The sequence below is a fragment of the Micrasema longulum genome, unplaced genomic scaffold, assembly GCF_059751315.1.
Source record: "Micrasema longulum isolate JH-2025_06_02 unplaced genomic scaffold, ASM5975131v1 h1tg000356l, whole genome shotgun sequence".
NCBI lineage: Eukaryota > Metazoa > Arthropoda > Insecta > Trichoptera > Brachycentridae > Micrasema > Micrasema longulum.
In genome coordinates, this window is record NW_028277558.1 from 149,891 (window position 1) to 174,198 (window position 24,308).

The following is a 24,308-nucleotide window of genomic DNA, read 5'->3' on the forward strand; positions in this document are numbered from 1 at the left end:
TGTTTTTCCTTTTTTAAAAAAAAAAAAATGTTATTACTATTTTATTTTATTTTTACATCTGAGTATGTTTTTCATTCTTTATTTCCATTCTTAATTCTTAATTACTCTTACAAGTTTTCTTCATTTTTAATATTATTTCCATTTGTAAATACTCACTACAAACTACAAGCCTTAAAATATATTTTTTTTTCACTTAAATTTAAATTTTTAAACAACTTTCATTTATGTTTTCTTTTTCCTTCTCTTTTTTATACTTTCATAATTAACGTTAGATTTAATTGCTTTTTAATATGGAAACTTCACTGGTCCATTAGAATTAAGTCCAATTGTGTAAAATATTAAACTTTGTAACTGTACTGTATGTTTCCTGAATAAAAGAAAATAAAATAAAAAAATAAAAAATACAACAACAATATATACGCCTAAAACCTTTTCTTACAGAAGTAGAATAAATTATATATAAAAAAGCGCTTTTAAGAATAAAATAAAAAATATAGAATCCACTAAGGGAGATAAGGTCATTAACATCACATGCCATGCAGATGATGCTGCCATAGTGATGATGAGAACATATCCATCTCAGTTAGTAAACATCTGGATGCCTAAAAAATGTCGTATAGTACAATGAACACATAAATATTGGAAACATAATTTAGATATACAAAACGTGTGTCAGACCAAATCATGATGTATACAACAAAGGCGAGGATGGATAGAGAGAAAATAAAAAATACGAAAAACCAAATAGAAAAACTAAATAGAAAAACTAAATAGAAAAACCAAATAACTGTTCAGAACGTCAGAGATGAAAGTACTAAAGGCAATCGCAAGGAAACCCAAAAGAGGCAGAATCTAGAGTCAAGAAGTTAGACGGATTTGCGATACCCATTGCATAGTTAATGGATTATGTAGAGATTACGTCAATAATTCCATTAATCGACAGCTCTAAAATTCCTTATACCATTGCTCACGAAATCCCGGCCGTTTGCCGTCTGCCCGGAAGACCACCAAGGAGAGGGAAGAACGGCTGAAACTGAAAGTCTCAGGAGTCAGCTTTTAGCTGATACCAAATTAATCGATACAATATTGTTCTGTCCCAGAACTCAACTATTGTCCATATGTAAACAGCAATTTGGAGGACAAGATATTGTTCTGAAACATTGTCAAAGAGATAAACGGGCAGGCTTTCTCCGTGGAACAACGATTACCCCCCCCCCCCCCAGATTGGCAGATTTTTTATTTTATTATGATTTAGTTTGTCAATAATTCTAATACATCTTGGTATCTACATGGAAATGTAAATATTTTGTAGCCCTAGTAAATGAAAAAGAAATGAAGTACATATACAAGCTTAGTGGACGAGTTAAGCCCACCGTTCATTTTCGGGCAAATAACATCCGTGTTCTCAAAGTTATTACTCTTTATTACGCGCAACCGCTAATAGAGCCGCCCATATGCACACAAATTGATTTAAAAGATTATCAATTACGAAGTTAGTTACAGTTTGCAGCAAAAAAATGGGTCGTAGGTACTCAGGGGTGCTATTTCAATTTTTCTCGCGGGGGTAGAGACTGATTCATTGGTATATTTTAGTTTTTTGCATGCGACTACACTTTGCTTCATATATGGTCACACTGATCATCAAATGTCAAATAACGTAAAATAAACAGTTGTATAATCATTGAGGTATATAACTAAAGTAAACACGAGGGTTCGAAATATGGTCCCTCAACCTGAGGCCAATTGGCATATGTTTGATAGAATGGACTTGAGTCTATTACGAGTATTCCCCAGCTACTTTTCTCCTCGCAATTACTAAAATGCATATAATATGTACGCGCGCTAAGATACTGCACAAATTGTTCTGGAAATATAGAAAAATCGATGGTAAAACCTTTCATCGGTAAGTAATGTTTTTATCTTAATCAATAGGTACTTGTTTAAAATAGCTATTATAATGTTAAAAATCGTTACATTAAAATGTAACTAGTATTTATTAATCGTAAGCCATCTCCTGTGTCTGTCCTGCTCAGTAAGTCGGGCGTATAGTGAAACGATAAATAATGGTGACGCGTATGCGGAAGGGAACGGCATACTGAATAGAACTAACAGTATATCGATGTAAACCCAGATAGCAATTTAAACTTGCCTCAAGCTTGTATCAAGTTTGAAGTATCAAGAGTTCAAGCTTGACCCAAGTTTGAGATTGCAACTCTGTAAACTTGAGGCAAGTTTAAAGCAAACTTCTTAGTTACCATCCAACAAACTTGCATGATGTTTGGATTTATTTATCAAAAAAAAAACAAAAAAAACAAAAAACCAAAAAAATAGAGAAAGAAAAACAAAAAAAAACACAAACCATAAAAACAAAAAACACGAAGCTTCTTAAAAATATTAATATTAAATAAAATATCCTTTTATTATTACTCAGTATATTTATTTTGAATAAATAATAAAAATTACGAGCTATTTTTGCCAAGAAAGTCAGATGTGATGTCAGATGATATCAGAGTCCGGTGCATTCTTTTGTCTCTCAACTCTGAAACAAATAAATAAAACTGTTTTATGACTTACTAGCTTTTCGACTAGCGGGATTTCTCATGGTAAAAAGTATCCGATATTCAAATCAAAATTTGTTGCAACAAAGGGAAAACATTTTGGGAAGGACATATGGATGTCTAGATATTTACTGGGCGTATGTACTGTCATTGGCTGGTTGAAGTGCCACTTTACAAACTGTGTAACATAAAGCGTTCTGCCTATGTTTAAACATCTTCATTTCCTCAACTCTTCCATCTGTTAACTTTTGTGAAGTATAAGAGCCTCTGGGGTTAAAGTATTGGTTTATTATACCGATATATTATCAACAGCCTTTTCGTTTTGTAAATAAAACATAATTCAATCAATTCAATTCAATAATAGTATAATGTTCGTGATATTCAATAATTAATCAGTTTAAACTATTGTAAGCATTATGCGGTGGATGAGATATTTATCATACTTACTTTTAAAGAGCTCTTGACAAGACGGTTTTGTCGAGCAACAAAAACTAATTTTTAATGTTTTTTCCTCAGTGGCATATTAATAGTTTATCCTTTAAACTGAGTATTAACACTTCGACAACATTAAAAGTTTTAAAATCGCCGGAAAAACGTCCAATGATAAATGCGTAATTAAAAATGACATGAAACCCACCGACAAAAACGGTGAAATATATAATTTTTCTATGACTTTGATAGTATTGCCAATCTGAATGTTATTTGGAATTAACCACTTTTTTGGATATTTGTCATGCACTAATTTAATTCGGCGGCCTCCGTGGTGAAGTGGTTAAGACATTTGGCTCACACGTGGAAGGTTCTGGGTTCGATTCCTGGTGAGAACACAAAAATTAAATGTGATGTTCTTAAGACTGGGCGTACTGTAATTGGTCCTCATGGCCTGTTGTGATGCCAAAAAAAATCGGTCTTGTAGAAAAGTCCTGGGATTAAATATAACAGTTTAAATAAAAAAAAATAAAAAAGGAATTCTTTCCATATTTTTAAATATATGGCAATGTGTTGATCATCACTATATGACTTTCGGATTCTGATATACCATTCTTGACATAACAAGATTCCAGCAAGTTTTGTCAAAACTTGTCTCTTCAAATTTGTCATAACAATATTCCAGCAACTTTTGATAAAAACTTGTCGTGTCAAATTTTCCTTTTCAACCTTCCATCAATCTTAAATCAAGTTTGTACCAAGTTTCACTGCTATTTGGGAACAGTCCATGCTTTTTACTGTACTACTTGTTTTGCTTGTCAAAGTTAACGTGATATGAAGTGACGATACTTGCCCCCTCCGCTGGTCATTCCCTTTCCTTTGGGAACGACTTTTTAGCTCAGATTTACATGGAATGTCATCTCAATATATCATAACTCAATGTGTATAATTTACAATATTTCATAGTTTGACACTGCATAACTGTTTAAAAAACGAATACGATTTGTTCTATATGTTACTTTTTTGGGTGATACCGTGTGTGTTGGATTTGTTCCAACGTTTCGGCCACCATTGCAGGAGCCATCTTCAAGGTTAACTTAGACGATTTGTTCAATTCAACCCAATTAAGTGTTTTGGGTAATGCTTAATCGCGATCATCAATCATTACGTTTGGTTTCACGCGTTCGTATTTATTTGATAAAATTCGACGTTTAATCATTAGTGTTGCCATATAGGAAGCAAGGTGTAGTCACATGCTAAAAATGAACATTCACCAGTAAAAATCTTTTGTACCCCCGCGAGAAGATTCAGAATAGCACCCCACCTTTGATACTTCTATACCCCCTAGAGCTGGAGCGATCAAACCTGAATTGCTGGCGATCTACCTCAATATTGTTAGACTACGATCGATCGACTCTGAGAGGCTGTAAGTATGTGTGATGCAGGATTGGCGTCTAGGTAGGGTGTATCATGTCATAGATATTAGTTTTCTGCACAATATGCACGGATATTTGTTCTCTAGATCGACTCAAAAAGCACTCGCGATCGACCGTTTAAGCCTCCTGCCCTAGGCCCAAATTAACCACTCTCTAGAGAGTGGTTAATTTGGGGATTTTTATATTTTTAATGCGACGACACTATACTTTATAAAATGGCCACACTGGTAATCAAACCTCAAATTATGCATGAAACTGATTCAAAACGGAAAAAAACGGTTTGGTCAATTCAACCTAATTAAGTGTTTTCAGTAATGCTTAAGGTCGCAATAATGGTCTAAAAGAAATTTTTCTTATTTAGTTGCACGTTTTTGTATTCGTTTGACGTTTAATTATCAGTGTGGCCATAAATTAAGCAAAGCTTAGGTGCAAGCAAAATAAAAAAATCCCCAATTAAACACTCTAGTCGATAGAGAAGATTCAGATTGAAGGTAAATTTATGAATTTATTTTTATCTCTAAATAAATGTTTATCATAATAATATTTGTCAAAAATATTATGCTGAAGAGCATGTTCTGTCTATAGGCTAGAGCAGGTTCAAAATCTACGAGCTCAGGCAAACCTTAAACTTTGTGTAGGTGATGTTATTCGAAGAACCTTAGATTGTATTATTGTCCACATGTCCTCGTGCAATTATATGACCTCGCACTAGTAAGACATCCTGAATGTACTTTCGGGGAGCCCCGTCAGACGGCTGAACATATCCTATGGCATTGCCCGATTTTAGATATTGTGAAGGGAAAACATGCTGAACGGCTTGACAGGGGTGACGAGGCCGATGTGGAATCCAAGCTTATTGGCCAATCCAACTAACGTTAAAGCATTTTTTCATTTTGTGAGCGAATAGGTGGAAAAATGGGAGCAACTGGGTAAAGGCCTACCATGAGTACTAAATCAGTTTAAGATAAAAGGATACATACTTGGGTACTAGCATCGGTTGTCTGAACTGAACTCTTGTCCATCTGTGTTGTTCTTGTCCCATAGAAGGGAAGTGGTAAATTACAAATCTAAATAGAAGACTAACTCGAGAGAACCACGCGCCGACAATGCTCTAGAACCCGTTTCGTCTGTTCTAAGGTCTGAGAGATTGTTAGGACGATTAGGGTCTTTGCATAGGATTGTTTCTACTGTAGGTATTAGGATAATCGTTTTTGCGAGGAATTCAGTATTATGACGAGAAGTAATTTCACCTGAGTTCGATAGGGATCATGTTAGGATTTGTGTTATGATTTTGCCAGTGGTGTCTTGATAATTTGATGTTCCTCTGTGATTTGGTAAAGATACGCATGTTTTTCTACTGTTGCTCGAGTGCATGTTGTATAGGGCAAATTATTCTAATCTTTCCTATATGTATTTGGGTTTTATGTCGTTGTTTGATTTGTTTATATTACTACGTTCTTCTTCCTTTCCGAGGCGGGATCTGGAGCGTGTGGCCGCGGTCTCAATTTGGAACTAACACTGTATTCCTCCACTGTCATACTGGGAAATTAGAAAAAGGTGATTGTGCTGACCATGTGTATTTGATTGATCGCAAATTGACAATACTGCAGTGAGGGGTATAATGAAAGCTTTTAAAGTTTCTTGGTTTTGTTATTTCCGCGGTTTGATTGTAAAGAAATATAAAATTTTCGCTTAATCAGTTATAAAAAAATTGATATTGATATGCGAAACTGAAGAAAGCTTCCACCCCTTTCCCGAATGAACGATTTCGGGAAAGGGGTGGAAGCTTTCATTGTACACATGTCCAAATACACAACAATGTTGCATGGAGGTATTTATAACGTATTTATTTATTTAGAGTAGGTACCTATATAAATTAAGAGAATGATTGGTCTGAATAAAGAGTGCTGTGTTGCAGTATGCTCCAAAACTCAAATATTGTTTGTTGATTGTTAATTTTCTAATTCATAAATAAATATAAAAATACAAACGAATTATTCCCAGAGATTTATTTCAACTGTTTAATAATGTATTGTAGTTTCAACAATATAATAAAAGTACAAAAAATAAATAAAACAACACAATGGACAATTATTACACAATTATAAACGTTTATTACATTTATTCACAATTTATTTCAACATAATATATTAATGATTAACGACGTTGTATATGTTTACGGCTGTGGTTCTGAAAATAAAAGAAAAATTTAAAAATTAACATCTAATTAATGAGAGAAATTTAATCTTTATAGTGTAGTTTTTTTTAAAAATCAACCGAAGCCAATTCTTTAATCGGACTGTGACGATAAGAATATTTTTTTTATCAATGATCCTAAAATGTAATGAATTCGTAAAATCCTAATAATTGCCGTGTTTAATAAATTAAATCTTCCTGATAAAATTGATGCGATCCGTTACATAATATTTAAGATTTCCACAAGTTTTCGTCTGTTGTCATTGACTACAAATTTTTATATGTGTAATTCCATTAAATAAATTTGACAGAGAAAACAAACAAACGGTTGCGGGTATTTTTACATTTCCCAGATCATATCGACTGGACGCCAGCATAAGTGTCTATCAAAATGGACGAAATCTATTCGCACTTAGGAGTTTTCGGTTTTCTGAGCGATTTCCTCGCTACCAGTTTTCGTGGTCTCTTCGGACCGCACGGCTTTTTGGCACCTCCTTTGCTGGACGAATAGCTGGTGGACGCTACGCCGTTTCTGGTGTTGCTGGCGTAGCCAGATGCCTGAGCACCTTCGCCGTTGGTGTAGGTGTAGGTTTTAGGTTTTCCCGATCCATCACTGACGCTCGAGGAATAGCTGACAGTGCCAGAGTCATCCGTGCTGCTGCTCCACGAAGAGCTCTGGCCGCCATTGTTATAGTTATTTACGGGGAATGGGATTTCCTGGTGCTTACCTTTGGGGTCGCTCGAGTGGCTCCAAACGCCTTGGTTGTTGATCGCGTCGCTGGAGGCTTCTCCTTTTCCTACTGCGATCGCTTGGGTTTTCGGGTCGTTGTCTCCGTTGCTGGAGCTGCTGGAGAAGGACGCGGAATCGTCTCCGTTGGACGCCATGCTGGCGGCTTGTCCGTTTCCTGTTGTGAATGTGTAAGTTTTTGGTTTTCCGGACCCGTCGCTGACGCTAGATGAGAAGCTCGTGGAACCGTCTGAGTTCGTAGAGCTGCTGTAGCTGGTGCTCTGTCCGTTTCCCGATGTCATGGAGACTGCGCCGCCATCCCCGCTGCTGGAAGAAGAACTGCTGCTGGAGCCGCCCGACGGCACTAGCATCGTTGGCATCTCGGGCATTGTCGGCATTACGGGCATGGTCGGCATCACGGGGGCGACTGGCATGATCGGGACTTGCACTAAGGGGAAGGGCATTCCACCGGCACTGGCGAAGCTGCCGCCTGCTCCTGCGAAGCTCGCGGCTCCGCCAGCTCCTGCGAAGCTCGCGGCTCCGCCAGCAGAAGCGAAGGCGGTGGCTCCTCCGACCGTACTGCCGTCGTCTTCTACGAATCCGCTACGGCAGATTCCCTTCTCATCGATCCATGTCTTGGCAATAAGTCTTCCTGACACGGCCTGAAATCAAAAGAAATTCAAATGAAATCATTTTGCAATCATAAAATAGTTTTGAGTACCTTCATTTGTAATGCGTTAGAAATAGTGATACATTTCTCAACCATCGGAGAATCGAGGTAGGTACCGAGACCAGAATGAGAATGAATAATTAATGTAGTATAGTAATTGGCAAATTATCAAAATTCGAAATCGATGAGAGTTTCTAAAACGCGTAATATTTTTTTTGTTCCGTAGTGAGCGAGACAAGTCGCCTTCCCTTTCAACCAACTTGTTTATGCATCCTTATCGCGTGTTTTCTTCACCAAACAAACTAAATACACTTGACGACACTAGGTACTCAAACGACCGAAAATGATATATTGCAAGTATTTGTGGCACTGTTCTCCTTATAAAACTCATCCGTTTGCGCACAAAGTCATCGTGTTTGAACAAATGTTCCTGAACGAGCTGAAACCCGCCATTTTGAATACATTCCGCGTATTGACATTGCTGCTTTTGTTTAGCAGTTTATTATTATTTCTTTTAGTGCAAATTTAAACAGTTGAATAGCGTTTCTTGGAAGCATGAGCTATAGGCATCTGTTTTCAGTATTTCGCGATGATTTACTCGGAATTGGCGGCGAATCACTTGAATTAATGACAGATTTAAAAATTATCATAATTCTGTTGAAACAGAGGCAAATGATGAGAAAAACAACGCAACCTAGAAGAAACTCTAACAAAGGACTCTAACAAAACTCTAGAGATGATTCATGAGATGAATAACATAATAATATAAACTTAAACTATTCATAAATGTTTCATGTATCAAACGTTCTTGCGACATCAAATTTAGAGTTTCAAATTTGCAGACGTAAATTATAAAACTTTCTACTATTAACATCATATACAGTAGAACTCCAACTATCCGAACTCTGACTATCCGAATCACTGATTATCCGAATCATTTTCAGAATTCCAGAAAAAAAATAAGACTGAAACATATTTAGGTACTGCGATTCGCAAAAAAATGATTCTGTCTAAACGCGCTATTGTTCTTCCCTCCACGAATTGTCCCCCTTTCCTCCACTGTTCGTGATGATGATAGTTTACCGGCTTACCTTGACCTAGATGTTCAAAAAGCACCGACTTTCATTTACAGTACGGTACGTACATACTGTATTAATGTACAGCACTTGTTACTACGCTTAACATGTAAAAGTGTTGCCTTACGTATACGAGATTTGGGTATTATACTTGACACTAAACTTTATTTTACAATTCATATTGAACATGTTATCAATAAATTCTTAAAACTCTTTGGATTTATTAACAGAAGCACAACTAACTTCAAAAATATCAATACCCTTAAAACTCTCTTCTGTTCCCTAGTTCGCTCGCACCTAGAGTATTCCTCTGTTATCTGGTCTCCATATTATGATGTTCACATCAAGAATATTGAATCAGTTCAACATCGATTTTTGAGAAAGATAGGCTGGAGGTTGGGCTTATCCAGAAACCAATATACGTATAATGAGTTAGAAACTGCTTTAAATATATCTTCTCTTTACGACCGTCGAAATAAATGCGACCTTCTAGTCCTATTTTAAATTCTCAACTCACTATTTGATGCGCCTGAACTACTGAGCTCAAAAAATGAAATATCCCAACTAGAAACCTCACACGAAACTTACTATTTCATACCGATAACCATAGAACTAACTATGGTTTTCATTCCCCTATGCACAGAATACTTAGGTCTGCCAACAAACATACCAGTCTTGATTTCTTTGATAACAAGTTGTCTTCTTTAAAATGATCACTGAATCCAATTCAATTATAAACACCCCTCTCCCGCTTCCACTCCCACCGAGTCTACTATATACCATTGTGTCTTTCTACTTTCCTTTAAAATAATTTTCTATGTATAAATATGTCCTTAAAAATGCCCATTGGGCGTATATAATAATAAATAAATAATCAGTTAAAAGCTCTATTTCTTTAAAATGTTTTTTTCTCCCATTTTCAATATACATACAGTAATGAATTAAAATAGGCCATTTTTTCAGAAAAAAATACAGTTTCCCGAACGGGGTCCGGTCCCAATTGATTCGGATAATTATAGTTTTACTGTTTTATGCTTAGTCTGGAGGATTGTCGTCTTATCTTAGATATCGCAATTTTTCCACTCTGTGGACATCTCGATAGTCCGGTTCTGGGCTGGTATTCGGAACGCTGGTAGAGAAAGCATTCAGAATCGCACGGCTGGTCTCAGCTTTAAAAGTGCTTGGCTACCGCCCTCGGCACGTTTCAATCGTTGGTTCATTTATCACCAGTTCTCACTATGTACCCAACCATATGGTTCTGTAGTAAGAAATTATATGCAACTTATACTTCAAACCGATACATAAGATGCAGTTAATATCATATCTTGAATATTCGCAAATTCGGCCGCATAACCGAATACCGCACGCAACTACACTGGCTCAGTATCAGGTGAAAAAGAAACATTTACAGTCTATCCCTCCTTTCTTCTTGCGGTGCCTTGTCAGGTTCCCCCGACGTTGGCGATCACTACAGCGAAAGCATCTCGGCCATGCGCTACTGTATTCTGCAGCCAAGACAACTGCTTATTGCATGTAATCGCCATAGTGATTCCTGGGAAAAGATGACCAGAGTGATTTCCCGTTGCTTTCTCTGGTTGTTTTTTCTATCGGGGTTACCTTCCCTTAGCTGGATAGTTTTGGCTTGGAGGCGCTAGAAACTCGCCTTTCACCCTCTCGTTTTTTGCTGTGATCACACCGCTATGAGTGTGATCCCATTGCCCAGGGTTCGCGACGTGGACGCCAACGAGTAGGACTAGTCAGTAGTGTTGCTGGTATCCCTCCTTTACAATATTTTGAATTATAACACTTCGCCTGTTTATCTGAGGAGCTCTACCAACCTCTATCACAGCATGTATCTCTTTGTTTTAATAACGAAAGCACTCTTTCAATACCCATTCACCGCTTTGTTTTTTTTGCCTCTTCTTTCACAGAAGTAGCTGCTTGATTGTGGAATAACCTACCCACTAATGTCAGAGACGCTATTCCTTCATTTACATTCGAGTCACGTATGAAATGTTACTTCCTGAATATTTTAGTTTGTTCTATAGTGAACATATGATAGTAAACCAACAATATGTTGATATACCACTGATTTTTTTCAAATAAAACGGTTTGAGTAGGTAGGAAAAAATTACCTTAAGGCAATATGCCCGCCATTATGCATATGTAATCTGTATGTGTATATAAAGCGTTTGAATGAATAAATATTTCATACTCAAATTAATTTTAGTATTTTTGAAACGTTTTCTTTTCTAGCTTTATCGAATGTATTTTTATGGTTTACTTTATTGGCTTTTTATGTTTACATAAAGATGTTAATATTTGATTCAAATTGTATTCTTGTTGTTTTCTCTAACAATCACAATAAACAATATACTACTGAATGAATACGCAATCACAGTTCATTCGTACGAAAAATATCAACGTAAAAATTATTTATCAATTAATTTATTTGTCATTGTTCAAACAGTATTGCATGAATTTCTTGGAATTGAAGACCTGATTATGGCCGGTGCAAACATACCGATGATATGGAAAAATTACGCAGTGAAAACAATACTCAACAAACTACTAGGAGATCGGTCAATTTTTGACGTCACCCAATTTAGAAGAAATTAGTATAACATTAAGATAAATCTTTTTCTTCTCGTGCTACTCCTATAGGAGGTTGGCGACCATCACTTGAAGCCTCTCTCGATCCTGAACCACTCTGATGAGCATCTGCATCTGGTATTCCAAACCACTGCCGAAGATTCCTGAGCTATGATGCTCTTTTACGTACCATATCCCGTTTACCGTCTATCTTCCCTTTCACTATGAGCTGGTGTAGAAGGGCATATTTTCTCTCCGGAATATCATATGATCAAAAACAAACGGAAATTCCTAATTTGAAATGCCCGAGCTGTACCAATCGGTATTCTTTGTAGCCACGTTGACAGCACTGTTTTTGATAATCTGTCAAAGTTTGACGGCGATCGGATGCTCATTTCTGTCAGCGTCTATTTGAGTAAGTCGAAAAATTGCTGTGGCAACTTTTACAATGGATAAAAAATAGGCACAACGAGCGCGCCTCAAATTTTGTGTTACTAATGAAATTTCGTGTGCCGAATCATTAAAAATGTTTAATAAAGTCTTTGGAAAATCGTGTATGTCAAAAACAAGGGCATACGAATGGTATAATAGGTTTGAAGACGTTTGTGAATGCTTAGATGATGATAAGCATGCTGGACGTCCAGCAACGTCAAGTACCGTAGAAAACATCGGATCGGCAAAGCAAATCGAGCTAAAAAATCGACGTGTACCAATCCGAAAGCTTGCTGTATTATAGAGCATCTCATTGAGATGTTTTGGGCATGAAACGCGTCACTGCCCCCCTCGTTCCAAAAACACTGAAAGAATGTGGAAGGACAATTCGTGGGTTTTACACCACGATAAAACGCCGTCTTATACAGCGGTGATAGTTGCGGAGTTTTTCGCCAAAAAATCGACTTATCTTATCAGCCAAGCACCACATTCTGCAGACCTGGCCCCGTCTGACTTTTTTCTTTTCCCAAGAATTAAATTGTTATTTAGAGGAACACGCTTTGACACTCGTATGATTGATTTCATAAAAGAGAATTCGTTGCGAGAGCTAATGGCCATACCTTTGCAGGCCTATGAAAAGAGCACGGACAATTGGATTAAGCCATGGCATCAATATATCTTCGCAAATGGCTAGTATTTCACAGGGGATAATTTTTGCCAAATTCCCGTTTTTTTCAGATTAAAGTACGCGACCTTCCGTCTTTTGACAGTGGCTACCAGTTCTATATCTTTATCCATTATATTCAGTACCCTTTCGTTGGACATTCGATCAGCCCATGAGATACGCAGCATTCTCCTTTGCAGCCATATTTCAAATGATAGATTTATCTATCATGGAAACTTCGAGAGTCCATCCTTCCACTCAACAATGTAGCACAGAGAATACCCGGTATGCATTTACAAGTCCTATTTCATGCTTAACCTCGAGTCTCTTAAAATACCGAGTCGACTTCTCTCTAGTTTCTTAAGTTTGTACCAAATTTGGTAATTTGGTACAAACTTAAGATAAAAAGATTCAATTGAATCCGATTGGAACTTCTTTGGCACAGAGACAATAGTCTTACTTAAAACAAAAAATAAATAATAAAATGCTAGAACCGTATAAATGCTGTAAGAGCCTCAAGTTGAAAAGACTGAAATTGTTTGCCGAGAGCCTGCGAGGTTGATGATAGCTATTGAAAGGGCCAGCACCAGCACACGTTCTTCTTGGAATTGTTGTTTTTTTTTAAGTTCTTTATTATTGCTTTCAAGTAACTTTTTTTTTTTTTTGCTTTCTATATTACACATTGTATTTTTGACTAGTAAATATTAATTTTACTGTCTAAGAACAGAGTTATTTAAACAGTATATTAATGTTATAATTGTATGTATGTATAATAACTAAATAAATGATTATTTTTTATTACACGATTGATCCCTGTATGGCACAAAGGATTATGATTTATAGTTGTTGATTAAGTATTGTGCGATAAATATTCATCATCTTTTTGTAAATTAGGTCAAATAAAAACATTAAAACACCTGCTACTTGGGATACAGAGTAACCAATTTCGCAATCGAATGTCATGCCAAGGTTGCAGTTTAACGAAAAATGATAATTACGCTAATATAACATAGGTATATCATTCAAAATTGACAAATTGATATTCGCCAAAGGGGTCCCACAGGGTTGAATATTATATCCAACGTAATTTTATTCATATTTGATGACCGTTTCATGGCGGTTTTTAAGGAGGGTTTTGTACAAATAATAATTTAAGACTTGAAAACAACAATTCCATTGTTTTGAGTTGATTAAAATATTTGTAGACAAAATGTTGGATTTAAGCCTTTAAATCAAATTAACGAATTACAACAAAGATAGGAAAAAAAATGAATATGGAAGACTACGCATTTACAGGGCATTTAATCTGTCATTGGCTGGTTGAAGTGTCCACTTTACACAGTGTATCATTTATCATTCCGCCTATATTTAAGCATCCACGTTTCCTCAACTCTTCTATCTGTTGACTTTTGTGAAGTAAAATAGCTGAAACTTTTATTGAAATGTGAGATTCATCTAGTTGAATTGTTGTACCTTGAGAATGTTTGAAAGCTCTTTTCAATTTTCATACTTCTTTTTGTACAAGTTTCACCCCGATGTTGAAAGTATTAACAAACCTAAATGACATACACGAGTAAATTCAAGCAAAATTTATAGCAGACAAAAGAAACAAATAAAATCAAACAATAAAAGCGGTTTTTTTTAAATGGTAGATGGAAAGTACGAGAAGATTGTTATTATCGGATTGCCGATCCCGCACGATTTTCGCTCAGAGACACCACTCCTTTATCACACAGAGAGTATTCAATGTTTCGGAAGAGCGTATTAAGCTCTTAAAGACAAATAAATTTTCGTGAGTTTTCTGTGTTACTTGTCATAACTACGATATTACGGCTACTTATGGCATGACAAAATCCGACAATTGAAATGAACAATGGCAAAAAAAACTTATTTATTTATACGATTTCCTACGTGGCTTGTCGAACAGTTGTGAAGTCTCGGAAGCAATGTATCTCTGGGTAGCAAAAATGAGGAAGAGGAAAGCTTTTCAACGAATCGAAATGGCATTTTCTTCACGCTAGTAACGAGTCTTTTTAGTTATACGTCAAAGGAGACACTTGAAAAAATGTGGTTTTACAGCATTCCTTACTCGAAATAGTGAAATTTAGACTTATAGGGACGATTGATTACAATAATAAAGCTATCTTACCTGCGTCAGTGCGAGAGCTACGAATATTAAAAAGGTGAACGCCATCTTTGGTCGCTGATGCTGACCGCTGGCTAAAATCTTGAAAAGCTTAAAGTCTCCTATATCGACGGTCTCGATAGTATTTTATATCCTCCTACTCTGAAGAATTGACTCCAACTAATGTGTTCGATACCAGTCGGTTTCTATATATTATGTTGCCCCAGTTGCCGCTCGGTTCTAAAGTAAATAGAACGTTTCTGAATGGTTACATGATTAATCGTTGAAATTACTTCAGCCATTTGCATTCGGATGATTCAGGGCCTTTACGCATCTGTCAAACTCTTCTCTAGAATTATCAACACTTTTAAGAAGAATATTGAGCAAATATTTACATTTTAATTTACAGAAATTGTTGTAAACACGTTTATTTTTTGTAACCGAACGCAACGTTGACGTTTGATTTGTAGGCCAGTGGCAGGTCGTTGAAAATGGATTCGCTCGAAAAACGTCACGCTGTTATGGATTTCGGGCAGAGTTGCCAGACTCGATCAAGCAAAAATAGGTAGATTCAGAAAAATAAATCGGTAGATTTCGGTAGATTCAGGGGTTGATGAGGGGGGAGGGGGAAAAATAAATTTGACAGTTGTTCAAAATTAAAGCGCCGTTTCGCCTAAAGCCGTTGCTTTAATTAAATAGTCGAAAACGCTTGATAAATGAACATTTGAAAACCAAAAGGACTGCAATATGTGAATCACCAAAATACATTGATTTCGGTTTGCAAAACTGTCCCAGAATACAGGTAAATCTTGTTTTATTACTTTGAGGTTATGTTGATATTTTAATTTCTATATCAACAGTAGGTACTGTATTTTGTGTAACCATACAAACTCTTCAAGGGTTTAAGGCATAAATATTTATAAAATCACACTAAGTTACCTATGCATGATTTTTTGATGCACAAAGATACATCGGTTGAATTTATTTTCATAAAACATATTAAATTATGTATATTAATACCCGTTCTGTGAAAATACAAGTATTGTGTATTGTCAGCCTGTCAATGACTTGGTATAAATAGTTTTTTGCAGCATAGAGGTCCTAACATTGATGGGTCTTCTGTCTCTCTATCTCCTGGTCATTTTGTTGTTGTAACATGTTGTTAAACAAAATTGCCAATCGAAGAAATAATTAATATTTTAAAGTTCTTTAAATGTAAAATCTGATAACTGCTAAAGTACTGAAAAAATGCTTAAAACAATGATTCAACTGAATTTAAATGGATAATTAACTGAAAAAAAACCATTGGTATCATTTTTATATGAAAGGCGATCCCCTTTCATTTCTTCTCATAGATATATATGAATTTTTCAATAATGTCATGAAATTCTATCGACATGATTTATCATACACAATATTGTAGGTATATTTGAAAATAACCGAGAATCACCATTCACCAATACTACCCAATTCATTCCATTAGTATATAATTAATTATATACTTACGTACAATAGATAAGGAGTTTTTTAACAATCAACAGATGGCAACCTAAGTGAGCAAACAAACAATAAATTATTATAACATGTATTCGTTTTATTTGTATTGAAATTTTGTTCTATCAAAAAAAACGAGGAAATGTATAGAAATCGGTAGAATTTCAATAGAAGTCGGTAGATCGATAGATTGCTCCTAAAATCGGTAGATCTACCGAATAATCTGTAGTAATGGCAACGCTGATATATTTTTATTTTTGCACCACAACAGGCCAGGAGGCCCAATTACAGTGGTGAATTACATCACAGAACACCCAGGCTTGAGAAAAATCAAATTTAATTTTTTTGTTCTCACCGGGAATCGAACCCGGAACCTTCCGTCTGTGAGTCAAGCGTCTTGACCACTACACCACGGAGGCCGCCGATATTGCATTAAGGAGTATCTAATACAAAAAAGTAAAAATTAAATTACAATTACTATGGCGACTGCTTTTCTTGAGATTTGGATTGCCAACCGCCGGCCAAATGCAATAAATAGCGTGATAAATAATAAATAAGTAAATAAAAATAGCAGTTTTGGAATATTTTCCATATTTTCACCGGTGAAATTCAAATATGTGATTGCGCAGCAGGATTAAACGTCACGAAACGTAAATATTTTGACATTTAATATAAGGTGTTCACGGATGTTCCATTTCAGCGAATACGATAAACAACCATGGTGAGAAATTGATATCACGTCGATAGTTATTTGTGATTGAGCTACAGGTTTATAAGTTAGGCCTTCATTTTTTTTCTTAAGTAGTAGCCTTATACTATTCTTACATCTTGTTCTATAGTTATGTACATTTCTATTGAATATAATTTCATTTATAAAATACTTCGGCATCAGATTATCATACACTCTATACGAGTATATAAAATTAAAATATATTATGCAACAGTATATTTTATTAATACATTACAACAGAGATGAAGAACATTTTACAGAAGGAAATATTTTTATTTAATTATTTACCCTTGCGAATTATTATATTGATTTTACAAAAATATTATATCATTTTTAATTATACTCTGTTGCTGATAATTATATTTTTTACGCCTTTAGAAAAGTTTGTCTAAAGCTTTTATTCAGTTTTGTCTGGTAGTTTAACTTCCGAGGGGGTTGAATCCAATTTTTGTCTTCAAAAATTTAGACAGATTCAAAATATTGTTAGTAAAACCAGCTGGTTCAAGAAGAAGAAAAACATTTAAAAGTGTTTTCAGGCGTTGCCTAGTGATTATTGTAGTAATTAAAGGAAAATTGCTCGTTGGAATAAAATTTTTGTCACTTTTGATGCGTAGATAACCGTATTGAGGGGTTCTAGACCCGTCGGTATAAACCGATGTACTTATACTTGCATAAAAACTTGATGGTGGGGGATCGGTAGTATATCTTTGTAATAGGTCGGGAGAATTTTATCTTCAACTATGATGTCATATTAAAGCTATGTCATTTTAGAGCGTATACGTATATTTTTATATTTTTACGCTTTGCCTTGTTTTATATCGATGTATCTACCCAAAACTTGAAGGTGGGGGTCGTTAGTATAGCTTTGTAATCGCTAGAGAGAATTTATCTTCAACTATGCCATCAAGGTGAAGGTATGACGTCTATCTTCCCATCATAATCGAGGCCCTGGGCATGGAGGGAGAGAACTATTCACGGGGACCCGTCACAATAGATCTACACAGGTCGCTGTGACGTCAGGAGCTCGCATAGCACTGACCCCCACCACTAAGACTAAGAATTAGTGCAATTGCTAGTTTTTCTATTGCCATCGTCGTTAGCTGCATTCGAGAATGCAATAATCGTATTCCTGTTTATTCAGTTCGGTCGTGCATTACAAACATTAAATGTTTAATTAGTTTGAACTAAGTTAATAAAATGAGAATATTATAATGCCGTTTGTCTGCATACATATAAATATTCAATTAATGATTCACTGTCTGTTTCTCTCACTGAAAGTTTTTCGTGTGACAAACATTGATAAATACGAGGCATATCCAGAAAGTAAGAATTCTGTTTGGCTCTCGTGCTGTGAGAATTTCCCCCCAAAAGTTGGCAACACTGATTAGTAGTGGGGAGTCTCCTGAACACAACGATACTTGGATAGATATTTAAATTTTAAAAAACATACCCAATTTGTAACAAAAAAATGTCAAAAAAAATAAAAATATGGGTAATAGATTACGAAATGTAATAGATTTAAAAATTAGTTCTCTTATATATAAAACAATAATACTTCCACACATAAATTACTGTTCTTCCATTATTTTTTTATGTAATGAAGGAGAAATTCAAAATATACAAATTCTTCAAAATAAGGCAATGAGGATTATACTCAAAAGAAATATCTATTCTAATGTAGAAAGAATGCACAAAAAAATTGGCTTGCTCACAGTAAAGCAACAAATTAAATATAATGTGGCAATTTTTATACATAAAATAATTAAGGGGATGAATAAAATAAAAACAATAATAAAATTTAACCAACAATGTCATACATATGAAACAAGGGTTAAAAAAAAGATAGGATTACCAATGAGGAAAAAAACAGAATCTTAAAACTCATTGTACAAGGGATTGAAGCTGTATATTGAGTTACTTGAGGAAATAAAGGAAATAGAAAAAAATTTAAATATTTAAAATTAATTAAAAAAAATATGTTATTGAGAAATTTTGATAAAAAAGTTGTAATATTATTAAAAGTTTATATTAGTTCTTAAGATTTATTTATTTATTCATTCAAAATTACAAAATTAAATATTTATGAACTTATTAAGGCTTTTTAGGCTATGCCCGTGTCAAGCCACAATAAAAATACATGGTAAAATTAAATAGGTCAAATTATTATGACAAAGAATAACAATCTAGAAAAAAGGTAAATGTAATAAATAATCAAATTCCAAAGAATACAACGCAAAAAAGATAATCAGAAATAATTTTTAAAATATAAATTATACAAATTAAGAATCACACATTATCAAATATACACAATAGTGGTATCATTAAAATCAACAAAATAATAGTAAAATATAAGTAATAGTATTAAAAAAAAACATTTACATCAACAGAAAAAGAATATATATTTAAAAGCATAATTGAAATGATAATTGAGATATGTTTTCTAGAAACTCACTCAATACCATAGTAAGAAATAGGAGCAATAAATCATATGCCAAATAATAGTACGTACTAAATTAAATTATACAAAAATACATAATGAAAAAAACGATGTTATGAACTAACTTAATAAAGCATAAATAAATAAATAAACAACGAGCACCGGAGATCCTCATTAGTACCAAAACTTGCCACGTAGTGTTCGTTTGTGTGAAAGATGTCGATTAGAAATCCCGCCAATAGCGAGGTGCAAATTAAACGGGTCGCTAGCAAATTTGAATTAGAAGGTGAGGATTTTCTGAGCTATATTGTGACTGGTGATGAAACGCGGAAGACTCATTACACCCCTGAGACAAAAAGACAGTCATCACAAAGGCGGCACACTAGTCCCCATCTGCCAAAAAATCAAAACCTCAATTTCGGCCAAAAAAATCATGGCATCCTGTTTTGGGACCGAAAGGGGATAATTTTGATATTTTTTTTGCCCCAGGGGGAGACGATTACTGCAGCACTATAGTGTGAGACCCCACAAAAGCTTAAAAGTGCAATTCAAAACAAACGGAGGGGAATTTATTTATTTATTTAATTTTACATAAACGGCATAAATTGCCTTTAACATATATTTAACATAAATATATTTAAAAAAAACATAGATTAATATTAATTATAATAATAAAAATACTTCATAGTTTTATTCCACTTTTACTTATAATTATTTTATAATTTTTTTACCAGTGACCGGGTTTCGTCGTGACCGACATCGGCAGACGACCAGAAACAAGAGGTCTCGAAATGGACGAAGATGGCGGGAGAAATCTACGAGGAAGGCAGCAAAAAGCTTGTGCCACGACTTACAACCTACATAGAACGGGGAGGCGCTTACGTGGAAAAATAAGTAATGCAAACAATGTACTGTAATACTTTTTTTAATACAAAAACTGAGTACTCTTACTTTCTGGATATGCCTCGTACTATTTATTTATTTATGTATTTCGCAGTTTTGAAATGTACAGAGTTTCTTTGTTTCAGGTCCCGACTAGCTAGGAAATTCCTGTGTTTAGGAAGGACCTTATTTTTTACATGTGTTTTTTTTTATTTATTTCATTAAATGATACTTAATAAATTCAAATAATAATAATAACATTAGAAAAAATCTCAAAATATTGTTTATATATGTAAAGTATTAATATAAATCTCCACCAACAATCAACGGAAAGTGGCTTGGTGGGGAGATTTTAGTTTTAGTAAAAAAGAAGATTGAAATGTTAAGTGTACAAATCTATACTAACATTAATTAAAAAATATGAACCTATTTCTCTGAATATATCGGCAGTTCGGCAACTAGGTATCTGCTTTTTATTTAGTGTGGCATGAAAAAAAATCCTCAAATTTATGTTTTCTCTACTCCGAGATAAGATTCATAATATTGCACCCCGTAGAGACTGCTTATCTGCCGTAAAACAATAATAACAAATTTGTTTGTACATGCGTTTTTAAACTTCACCAATTCTTGTGAAGTTGCGTGAGATTTACACGCAACGTTGTCATGTTGTGTACGCCGGCGCCGTCCGAAATGTTTGTAATCAAACCGAACACGTCACTCAAGTTTCCTGTAAAAATATGTTATGTCTTCTTAATTAGTTAAAGTAAATAATGCTGATGCTTTGTAGGTGGTGTCTACCTCAAGCAAGCTGTGTCTACAAATCGTCAGCTCCGCGCGAATCCACCATTTTCGCAATATTTTTAAAAGATGAATCAATTTATTATGTAAGTATGTACCGCGAAACTATGTAATCTATGATCAACCTTTAAAAAAATATATTTCCATTTGATTTCGGTAAATTTGGTACATTAAGGACGAAAGTAGATTTATGTCACTAACTTCCCTCGGAAGCTTTAGTCACTAACTTTACTCAGTGGCTTGTCGGAACCTGTCAAAGTGCGCGTGTAATTTGTTGCGGGCCAATTACGACTCTGTGTTTTTTAATATACTGCTCTATGGCAAAGACAAAGGTAAGTTTTTCTTGTTGCATCAAATAGACGAAGGTTTTTAGATCATTTCCTGTTTATATTATGCGCTGTCAGTAGCTTAAATCAAGAATTACGACGATGGGCAAATTAAAAGGCAAAAGTTGAGCCTCTGGGTTGTCAATTTTGCCCAAACGAAAAAATGTGTTAGGGTTGTCACTTTTTTATTTTAATAATTAGTTTAAATTAAATTAAAACTATTATGAAGGTTTTGCACACATAAGGTATTTTAGATTTTTTAAAAAATATTATCATTATTGTGGATAATTTAATTGAATTCTTCTTTGCCTTTCTTAATTTATTTGATAATGTGTTTTTATATTCCTTATATTGCTTTTTAATAGATTCTGAAGCATGTCTAATTTTTTGTATGGTATTCACTTTGTTTCTTTATTAGATAATTTTAATTATATCTGGAGTTAACCAGCCTCAATTATTATCCACTCTCAAACTACATTTTTTCACTTTCGTAGCCATGGACTTAGATTCCGAAATAATTTATATTAATTTTTAAAATTGATGTCGTCTAGTTTTAACCTTCTTAGTTGTTCGTTAACTATATTCCTGAAACAGTTATTATTTCTCACAACATAGGTACAAGTATTTGTCATTTCGAAAAATGTGTGTACCGTAAAACGCTGCAACTTTGCCGCAATTTTGACTTTTTTTGTAGATATCTCTGAACCTATTTATTATTATGGCTGTTAATGCGTTTTAGATGGAAGACGGACCTAATGCCTAGCCGTATAAGTTCCAAATCCTTTTAAATCTTGCAAGTTTTCCTAATTACATGCATTCAAAGTCGTAGGCAAAGTTGTGTGCAAAAGGCGCAACTTTGCCTCGAAGAATACCTCAGTAAATATAATGTTTCTCTTTATAGTATTTTTTTTCCATATGCAAGAGTCGCTGTGCTTGACCCCGGCAGTCAAATTATTGCCATTAAGGAAATAGATTTTTATTCACAGCTAATGGGGAAAGTTGTAGCAGGTACCACAAACTTCCCATACAAACATGTCGGTAAGTGTAGGGTTGTGCCAAAAAAAGATTTTTTTTTTCCACTTTTATTTCTATTTTTTCCTAAGTTAAACAAATAATCAGAAGTAAATCTAAATAAAGTTGGTAACAGTAGGTATTAATATCAGTCTATTATATCTATAATAATAGGTAGTCTTCTCTCTCAAACCTAAAGTTACTTTTTAGGCAGGTAATTAAAATTTCAGCAACACAAAGTAGGAACAATATTAAAAGCTATGACACTAAACAAACATACGTAAAAAATAAAACGAAAAACAAAAATAGCTAACTGTTTAACCAACATCGTTACTTTTTACTTTTAGAAACCACTAAGAATATATTTTAAAAAACTAGATATGCTTAAAACCAAACAAGCTAATAATAGTCTTATTTTGCTGAAAATACCGTTAAGTATAAAATTAGCATGTTATAACAAAATATCCTATTTGTGAATAGGAACATTATTATATTACTAACTTTAGGTACGGAAACTATAAAATCAAATATTTTGGTACATCTTTAGGTACCCAAAAGAAAAGAAATATTTTCAAAAAATCTCAAACAAAATACAAAATTATTAAAATAATTACTCAAAATACGATAAGGGAAATATTTCGACAGATTGACCAAGACGATTGTGAAAATATTCGTCTGATTTATTAGTTAGGTAAGTAATACCATTTTTACTTATTGGATGTTATACTTATTAAGATTTAAATGAAATATGAAATGTCCTCGTCGGGAAATTTGGGGATCAGGTAATACTGCAATAACATCTTTTAAATCTTGTACAGCACATACATCTTCAATACTAGGGTAGATGAAGACTGATCCCTTATCACGCTTAGAATTTTTGACTTTTCGTGTAAATTTCACTGTGGGAATTTTTTCATTTATTGATAAAACCTTCCCTACAAAGTGCTTAGTGCTCTTTTTCGCAGCGAATTTAGCTATTATCCAGCTGTTTTCTTGAAATTCATGACAATCTTTCACGTCAACATTAATGTCACTCAGTTCGAAAGGGGATATTATGCTTTCTTGTTCAAAGTCTTCTTGTTCTTGTAAATATGACGCAATATAAGTATCAAAATTTTCGTAGTCGGAGTCGTCTGCAGCATGAAAAGAAGTTTCCGACACCGGGCTTGAGTCGCTGTTGTACACATGTTTCTTTTGTTTTCTTATTTTGGATGATTGGCCTTGAGAAGTTCTTTTTCGTTTAGTCATTTGTGTATTTATATCTCGTAAAACGTTTTTTTTGGGGGAAGCTTCTTTTAAAACTATATTAGACGTAATTATTATCTTCGGTTTTTTATTCTTGTTCGGGGAGTCATTTTTAGGTACATTAACTATTTTCAAATCCAGGCATTCTGGTGTGTCAACCCAAAACGGAGTATTCATTCTGAATTCTTTGTTAAATTCCTCAGCCAATGTACGAATTTATTTGAAACTGTCGCCAAAGGCTGCATGTAAACGTTTATGGCACTTATGGAAAGCTTGCAAAGACTGTCAGGACTTTTAGTTTCAGGACACTTTATTTCCTTCTTCTTGACATATGTTATTTTCAACGGTCCTGGTAAACTTGAGTCTTTTTTCTCTTTTTGTGTATTTATTTTCGTAACCTTCTTTATTTTTTTAGCTTTAGCTAGCTCTTCTGCTTGTTCAGTTGAAATAGATTTACCAGGTATGACTGGAAGCTTGCTG

The 24,308-nt window shown here is 34.4% G+C and overlaps 1 protein-coding gene and 2 long non-coding RNA genes across 6 annotated transcripts; 1 reads left to right on the forward strand and 2 right to left on the reverse strand.

Annotated features, from left to right (window-relative positions):
• Positions 1-1,270: 1,270 nt before the first annotated feature.
• LOC148282243 (uncharacterized) lies at positions 1,271-21,583 on the forward strand. Of its 2 annotated transcripts, XR_015822145.1 has the most exons (3): positions 1,271-1,903; positions 20,301-20,460; positions 21,236-21,583. It is a non-coding gene; the product is annotated as an uncharacterized LOC148282243 (long non-coding RNA). The 2 variants fall into 2 exon arrangements; XR_015822144.1 differs by lacking the exon at positions 21,236-21,583 and having other exon boundaries at positions 20,301-20,909.
• Positions 2,470-3,314, reverse strand: LOC148282244 (uncharacterized). Its single transcript, XR_015822146.1, has 2 exons — positions 3,006-3,314; positions 2,470-2,539 (listed from the first exon to the last, which is right to left on the reverse strand). It is a non-coding gene; the product is annotated as an uncharacterized LOC148282244 (long non-coding RNA).
• LOC148282245 (uncharacterized) lies at positions 6,510-15,087 on the reverse strand. 3 transcript variants are annotated; one of them, XM_088225407.1, is made up of 3 exons: positions 14,930-15,087; positions 7,348-8,008; positions 6,510-6,613 (listed from the first exon to the last, which is right to left on the reverse strand). In XM_088225407.1, exons 1-3 carry the CDS (start codon positions 14,972-14,974, stop codon positions 6,600-6,602), a joined length of 720 nt encoding a protein of 239 aa, XP_088081533.1. In that variant the 5' UTR covers positions 14,975-15,087; the 3' UTR covers positions 6,510-6,599. The 3 variants fall into 3 exon arrangements, with proteins under 3 accessions (XP_088081533.1, XP_088081534.1, XP_088081535.1); XM_088225408.1 differs by lacking the exon at positions 14,930-15,087 and adding an exon at positions 8,277-8,371; XM_088225409.1 differs by lacking the exon at positions 14,930-15,087 and adding an exon at positions 8,100-8,371.
• Positions 21,584-24,308: the final 2,725 nt, after the last annotated feature.

Coding starts and splice junctions, on each gene's coding strand:
- LOC148282245 (XM_088225407.1), bottom strand. CDS start 14,974: ATGGCGTTCACCTTTTTAATATTCGTAGCTCTCGCACTGACGCAG. Junction 8,009..14,929: donor TAGCTCTCGCACTGACGCAG/GTAAGATAGCTT, acceptor TTTTGATTTCAG/GCCGTGTCAGGAAGACTTAT.